Genomic DNA, 8,273 nt, shown 5'->3' with positions numbered 1-8,273 from the left:
AGTGAAAGGGGTGGGGTGAAGCAAGTGGGGAGGGAGGTTCATGAGCCTGCGATGCGTGCTGACGCAGGACGGTGATGGTGACAACAGTTAGTTTTTGGTGGATGTGGTGCGGCGTGGTTTAGGTCTACAGCAACCATAAGTAGTTAATAAAGCAGCTGTTCCATGTTCCTTATTCTGACAACTCACACATATTAGATCTATTTATGTCTTTTATGAATTCAAATATTTATGTTCTGGCTCATATTTAAGCCTTGAAGTTGTTTACAAGATAAAAATGCTGCATCTTATACAAACTTAAAACATTTTAGTGTGTCTGTTTGCTGTCCTTTATAAATTTGACTGCAAATGTTTTTGGGTTTTTTTGGGTTTTTTTCACTTTTTATTCATTTTTTTTATTTATTGTGATGTAACTTATTCTTAGATTCGCTCTTACAATGGTGCTGTAAGCCCCATTAAGTGCAGACTGGGTGTAAATCAGAAGCAATAATCTGAATGATCAGCAGGAATTCCAACCATGTAAAGTCAGCATTAGTTTGAGATTAACCACCATATTACCACAGCAATGAAATCAAATTAAATGAAAAAAATTACAAGATAAGTATAGGGATTGTGTAATACATTAATAATACTTATGATAAAGAATAAATGAATTCATATATTTATTTAAACTAGAAATGCTCTTAGTGTCCTCAAAGCCAGCTCCAATTACCGTGAAAGGAGATCCTATTTGCTCAAGAATGTAGATGCACTATGGGTGCAAGCATGAACATGTTTTCAGCCATTTGGACGGCTTTTTCTTTAGGACATGAAATTTCATCTTTAAATCTCCTGTTTGAAAGACATTCTTAAATTAAAACACATCGGAGAACTCAGAAATACAATTCATCCGTAACTTGAGTTGAACTTAGCTATAATGTGCATCTATAGGAACTGGAAAAAAACAAACAAAAACACAAACTAATGGATAAGAAATGAAAGATATACATTAAAAAAAAATAAATAAATAAAAAAAATCCATGTCTGATTTAGTCACAGGAGCACTTGGCAAGTTTTCAGGTTATTGTCATCTTTGAAGGTCTACAAAGACTTTGAAACTTGCTCCAAGAAATAGTTGCGTGCAAAAACCCAAAAGGCCCTCACCAAATCCTTGAATTGAAAGAAAATGGTGACAGTTTAATAAACCTTTCAAATATACTGGTTCTCCCTGTTTTGAGAAAATTCTGAAGCAATTACAACCTGGCAGGATGGTGCCAAGCTAAAAGAAACAACCAAACAAAAAACTTGAGAGCTGAACAGCTCAAGTGTACTTTAATTTGCACTCTCTGTAATGAGTATGTCACAGCCTGAGATCCGAAATTCATGATGATTGAAGGTTCTTCCTTTAATTATACCATGGGAAAAAAATTGCATCAAACAGAAAAAAACAAAAACAATTCTTATTTATCATCATTCTTTCATTCAGCTTATTCATTGTTATTCATTGACACAACCCCCATGTTATTCAGGACAAGATAAGGCTTGCAATGTACAGTCTGGTGTGTTAACATACACAAAAGACTTAAAACTGTTAAAAATTCCTTTGTGACACAAACACTGAAACTCCAGGACAAGATGAAATCAGCTCATCTGTGGTTTAACAGTTCTCAAGAAATGAACTGAGATATCTTGATTTTATAACACAGATACTTATAACGCTTGATAGGTTTCCTGTTTTAAGTTAAACTGCAACTTAAATAGATTAATGAAGTGATGTGTTTAAATAGCTGTAAGTCTCTGACAGTTACCATATTTCAGGCTGACAATATTTAGCCTTGACAATTTTTTTCAACCCTATAAGCCCAACGTGACATATTTGACACGAGGCATTCTTCATGGTGAAAACTTTGCTGAAAATCACAAAACTCACAATCTGATACCTATCTCCTTCCTCCTAGTAGATCCCAGGACACAGACTATAACACTACCATTATTTTGACATATCACATAGTAATAAATGGTAAAAAAAATCTCCCCAAACTTATTTAATCAGTTGTTTCAAATCAAACACAACCTTAAAAATCAGTTTCAGACAACGGCGCGTGTTTTGTTGATTCAGTTGGATGTGGGGCTTTTTTCTTGTAAAAGGGTGTTTGCATATGTTTTGCAAAAGGAGTGTCTGGGGTCCTGGATACACTGAAGGATCATCAGGGTCCTGCAGACAAAATAATCTGTTAATTCAGATTCTTTCATACAAAACAGTGTTTTTAAGCTGTAGATCTGCATCAGAAATATGTTGAATTTTTCTTTGCCAGGTGAAATACTCAAAGTGTCAGTCGTTAAAACAGCCCACAACTACAACTACATGACATGCATGACATGTGTAGTTAGTCGATGAGCAACCATAACCCTTTAATGTCTTATGCATCACATTTGATCCAGTTTTCCTTATGGTAAAAGCTTCATTAAAAAACTGTGATGAACACTAATTTGCTGTCTTTCCTCTCGTGAATATACCTTTTGCACTGCTGTAATTTTGACATATCACATGCCATTGACAGTAAATATACAAAAATCATAAATGTGAATTATTTCTTTCTAAATTTATTTAAATGTTAAACATAAAAAAGAGCTGTCTCCTAATTTGTTCTTGGGTTGAGCTTGAAAGGTTAAACAACTGAGTTTTTTTTTTTTTACAGGACTTTGGGAGGGAAAGTTCCAAATCACTTGTCACATGATCATGTCTACAATTCAATTTCAGCCCACTACAGTGGAGCTGACCAAAGATTTAATAACATTTCTTTTTTTAAACTTCCCAGAACTGCAAAGTGTTAAAACTCCTCGTCTTGTCACTTACGGGTCTCTGTCTGTACAGGTCCAATGAAAACCTCGGGACTGAAGGATTTGGATTAGTTCTACAATAGATCCTTTGCTACATGATTCTCTGTGATAGAGAAAAAATAAAGAAATATAAAAGCGTGAATGACTTTGTTTCACTTGTAATGATCCATGTAAGTATTTTTAGTTTTTATGCTCACATCTGTGGCCCCTCCATATTAGCCACCACCTTAATGTTGACATAATTCACTCTTTGTGGATTCAGGCTGTCTAATTCAATGCTTCCAAACATGCTGTAAAAGAAAGAAAGAAAATGGATAATGCATTATCTTCATGATTATGTAACAAACTGCCAGCAATCAGCAGCAGTATATATGCATAATTCACCCATTCTTACCTTTTTCTATTAAAAGCATTAGCAATCGACCCATTCAGTAACACAGTGATGTTGCCACATGCCATCTCTGCAAACTAACAAATGCGTGACATAATCACATGCGAGCAACATTCCGCGGTGAGTGCTGTGTGATACTAATCATAAACAAAACAGAATGTTTATAAGACTGCCCAGTATTTGGGGAATTAGACTCACATTTTGTGAGGCCTGCCTCCACAGGGAAAAGACTGGATGGTTTCTGCAGGCTGACCACTCTGGACAAGACTTAAAATCAAAATCTGCATCAGATGAACAAATATCATCACATGACACAAGAAACAAAATTACACAGTTATAAAAGCAAGTGTGCAGAAATTCTAACCACTCTCTGCAGTCTCAGCTGTGGCGTTTCAGCTAAACCTCAGCATTAGCTTTAAGTTATACTTCTGATGTTCTTCATGGCAAGAATACATAGAAACTGAACCACCTGGTTAGCTCATGTTGAGGAAAAAAAGGGCCTGGAAAGCAGCTAGCTTGATTAAAATCAACCTAACTTACACTTCTATATCTGAATATTTATTTTATATCTTAGCTAATACAACTTTAAACAAGAAAGCAATATTTCTTTCCTTTCTACCAACCTATTTATGCTTATTCATATACTAAGTGGCAAACTGCTAACATTAGGCCTCCTAAATGAATATTAAACATTTTGTAAGGTATTAGACGTGCCATGCAGTATTGTGGTTTGAAATGATGAAGTTAAAAAGAATTTTATCAGTAAATTAGTATTCAATGAAGTACAAACATTATATTTAAAAATAAATATCAAAACAGAGAGGCGGTCTTATGTGGTTTGCTAATGTTGCTAGCTAACTAGCTGAAAGCAAACTGTCAATGTGGTACTTTGAAGGAGAGAAGAGAAAAAAAAACCTTATAACTTTGGGCTATTTTGGATTATTAAGGAGAAAAGTAACTTGATAGTTTACATACAGGTATACAGTATTCAGTCTGGATGACTTATTTCTGATAAAAATGATCATTTGCTCAACATCAACCCACATCCCTGTGCCCAGCCATCACAAACTATCCTTCTGTTCTTTTGTTTTCTTTTCATCATATGCCTTCTCTCATTAAAAAAAATACATAAATAAATTTTGCATTTGAAAAATTTACGTCACTGGTTTTGACAGACGTATAATCTATTCAAAATTAGCAGCACATTTATTTTCAGAGATCTTTGTTTCATTACCAGAGTCATCTTCTTGGCCACACCAAATGAGGTCGTTGAACATGTAACCAACCAGTGTGTCCTCCAGGGTCCAGAGGTGACGAAAAACACCTGCATAGCTGTGCATCAGCGCTCTGGTTTTACTCCAGAAAAGGAACTAGACACCATAAAGGAAACAGCAGGTTAATATAGAGATTATCGAAATAGCGTATCATATTATGGTTTCAGAATCCAGAGACCTCTCACCCTATCACAAGGCCAGATTTGTGGCATCACATTAAACATGTGATTGTAATGTTCCACTGTTACATTACAAGAGGATTGATGGACAACTGCCTCCTCAAAATGTCTCCAGATTGCTTCACAGTCATACCTATGCAGTATGAAGGCAACTGAATTAGAGGAACAATGTTAACGGTAGCCATTATCATGTGGCTTCTGTGCATATTTGGTCATCTATTTGCTAAACTAAGACATTTACATGATTATTTTAAATCCAAAAAACTGAGATGGACCTTGTATCTATTTAATTACATTACATAATGATCATTATAATACAAGTGGAACTGTTTAGCAATTAAATCCCTTTATGATTAAACAATTTTTTCAGTAAAACTAATACTAAAAGAATAATTATTTATATTCAAATATGTTAACAGAAAAACCCAATAACTCGACATGTTTACTCTTCTTTCATTGCTTAGTTGTTTGTATTCCTTCCTTTAACATTAATTTAAAAGAAAGGAAATCAAAGGCATGAATTTCTATTGACATATTTTTCTTTTTAAAAATGAAAACAAAGGCCTCTCGTCCTTGATCAATTCAATCTTTTCATGTGAAATAATATCTTCTATATAAAGCTCATCAGTGCAATCATTCCACTGTAAACAATCTCCTTCTTTCTTTAAATAAAAGCCACACACATAAAAAGAAATCATTCAACTCCATTCATTGAGCATTACATCAGAAACGGCTTTCATGTGGACTTCAATAAAAGTCTGACACACTTCCACCGAGTTCCGCTGCAAGTTCTCAGGAACGATTCCTGTGTCATGAAATGTGCAAACTGTCAACTTGAACAAAGGGAATTACCTTGAATTAGGATTGACTACCGTGGTGTAAGTAAAACATCTTCCAACCACAATATGTTTAATGTTGGGGGTTGTTCCAAGCTGTGCATGCGCTTGGCCATGGCAGAGCTGAAGCACGATTAACCCTTTCAAATGTGCACAAAGTTAAAAGAAAGAAGACATTTTCTGTCACAATTGAGAGTGGTGAGGGGAATAAAGGTAAAAATGAAGGAATAATAGGAGGAATTACTTACATAATGTGATGCTGATCGTTGTAAAAAAATACAAATGTTTCAGAGGGTGAAATGTTGATACCCTGGAGCACTTCATTGTTCCTCAGAGAAGAAGTGTGTTTGTGCATGTTTTGAACTGTTAATGTGAAAAGAAAAACCACATTCAATTCATAAAACAAAGTGTGCAGGATGTCATTCACAAAATTCTTTCTGCTCCTTGTGTTTTGGTGAGTGTGTGTCTGTGCATGTCTGGACAGAGCGGTCAAAACTTCCGTTTTGTCAGAAACTTAACATGACCTGCTCGGAAGTGTATCACAAGCTAACAGTTGAGGGATGAACTAAAACGTCGCCAATTCTTTTAAACATGCAATCAAAAAGCAATTGAATGAATTTAAAAATAAAGATGCTCACCGTTTTCCATTCAGAATATAAAACTGCAACAAATGCTTCCATGACTGGGATGGTAAAGGCTCGGATCCGACACGATTTCTGTTTTTCCTGATCCCTGTTGTGGCTTGATGCGAAGTGATCTGATGTATCTTCACAGCACTAACTGTTGACGTGCCAGAGAGGCCGATGTTCATAAGTCTACAACTCTCTCCTTCCCAACCCAGAGACTTTCTAAAAGAATGGATGAGACTTTTTTTGGGCCTCCTGTTGCAAAGACAGGATCCACATGACACCCATTATAGTGCTATGTAGGCATATCCTTGAACAAAGTACACGCTGTTCTCTTGGACACTGTGCCACAGAGTGGATGATCTAAATTCTCTTACAACAATAACTTAATAAGCAAAGAATCCAAATACAGTATGTCAAGCTGTATTTTACTAAATACTTGGTACACGACATGTGCGGCGGTCATCAGTTTGTTTCTTACTGTCTCATGCAATGAGGCGCTGCTAAATTTGATTTTAAGAGAAAAGAAGCAACATATCTGCTTTTTACACAAACCTCCTCTTTATAAAGATACAGCAATCAACAGTACACTCAAACGCAGAGGTAAGACCTTTACAGCAACAACACGTGATACTGCAGCTCTTGAAGTAAACTGCATAATAATTCATTTTATTTTTATCTTTTTAGACTGTCTGGTGGAAATTCAAATATTAAAACAACTTTATTCTTAATATTAGGATGAAAACTTCATGATTTTCCATAATTTTAGTTTTCTGTTGCAGCTGTTAATATTTCATTTTAATGTTACATTTAACAGTGCTTGAAAGGTTAAGTGAGAGCTAAACTTTCAAAAAGTAGCTAAAATCTTCATTATACACAAAAAGTTTAAACTTTTTAACTTGTTTGCTGGACAACTGTAGTCTTTTCGGACTTAGCAACAACTGTTTACTCGCCATCTCCTCTTTTAACTGAGAAATTCTTCTTTTTATATGCACAATAACTAATAATTTCACTGTTGACACAAAGTTTATCTGAAATTCTCAACTTATTTGAATAATGAACAGGAGAGCTGTCCAAGGGTGTACCCAGCCTCTCGCCCATTTGCTGGGAAGGCTCCAACTTGCCTCCAAACCTGAACTGGAACAAACAAATGAGAAAATGGATGGATGAATGGATTTTATAAAATATCTTAGAATTTCCACCAATTATTTCTCACTGTTCACACACACACACACACACACACACACACACACACACACACACACACACACACACACACACACAAACTCATTATCCATACAAATTTTATACTAACTTTTCACAATTTACATCTACTTATTGGTTTTTAAAAAGATTAAACTAACAGGAGACTAAGTGGTTTGATTCCAGGCTTCCTTTGACTACATGCTACAATATCCTTGGGCAATACACTGCAACCCCATGTTGCCTCCCAATGTTTATGGGCTATAAATGTGTGTGATAGAGTGAAGCAATAAGAAGTGCTGTTTGAGAGTTTGTGACAAAGTGCTTTGTGTGTTCAAGACCACTACAAAAGTGGGACACAAGTACAGTCCATTTTTACAGAATAATGTTTACTTAAGGCTGGTGAAACAGATTGTGACATGCATAGTTAAGTGATATTAATGGTTTTTCCTAAACCTTTAATTACTAATAAATAGCAATAATAAACAACAAATGTCTTAATTCTGGATTTAGATGTGGTTTGACTCGAGTATAGCTGCTGCCACCTGGTGGATTAGCAAGGTTTTTGGTACTAGCAGAAACACAGTAGAACCCCAAACAATCTAAGATTGTTATTTAGACTTGTTCATGAAAAAAAAAGCTGTTGTAGCGTGAGATTCCATCACTGGCAAAATTAGAACATAATGTGGTCACAGATCAATATGGAAAAATGATTAATTTTGGGGGTCTCTTAATGAAAACAGGTTCTGAATTTCTGTGTGACTGAAGTCTAATATGTTCAGATTACAATTTATGATGCGGTTAAACACAAAACAAGTCTCTTTCAACGTGCATGACTGACATACATAGTCCAGATTTTATATATATAAAATAAATTAAACTGTATATCATAACGTTAACATCCCACAAATCCGTTACAGTTTAAGGAGAATCAGTTCATACATTTT

At 35.2% G+C, this 8,273-nt stretch overlaps 1 protein-coding gene across 1 annotated transcript; it reads right to left on the bottom strand.

Moving 5' to 3' along the window:
- Positions 1 to 2,091: 2,091 nt before the first annotated feature.
- On the bottom strand, positions 2,092 to 6,145 carry LOC306770945 (ADP-ribosyl cyclase/cyclic ADP-ribose hydrolase 1-like; the record flags this gene model as incomplete). Its single annotated transcript, XM_079259965.1, has 9 exons — positions 2,092 to 2,191; positions 2,834 to 2,920; positions 3,015 to 3,107; positions 3,212 to 3,285; positions 3,407 to 3,489; positions 4,443 to 4,578; positions 4,668 to 4,794; positions 5,514 to 5,637; positions 6,136 to 6,145. 9 exons carry the CDS (start codon positions 6,143 to 6,145, stop codon positions 2,092 to 2,094), a joined length of 834 nt encoding a protein of 277 aa, XP_079116091.1.
- Positions 6,146 to 8,273: the final 2,128 nt, after the last annotated feature.

This window comes from Telmatherina bonti (genome assembly GCF_933228915.1).
Source record: "Telmatherina bonti genome assembly, chromosome: 20".
Classification (NCBI taxonomy): domain Eukaryota; kingdom Metazoa; phylum Chordata; class Actinopteri; order Atheriniformes; family Telmatherinidae; genus Telmatherina; species Telmatherina bonti.
Note: the sequence above shows the minus strand (reverse complement) of the source record. Positions and strands in the feature narration are given on the sequence as shown.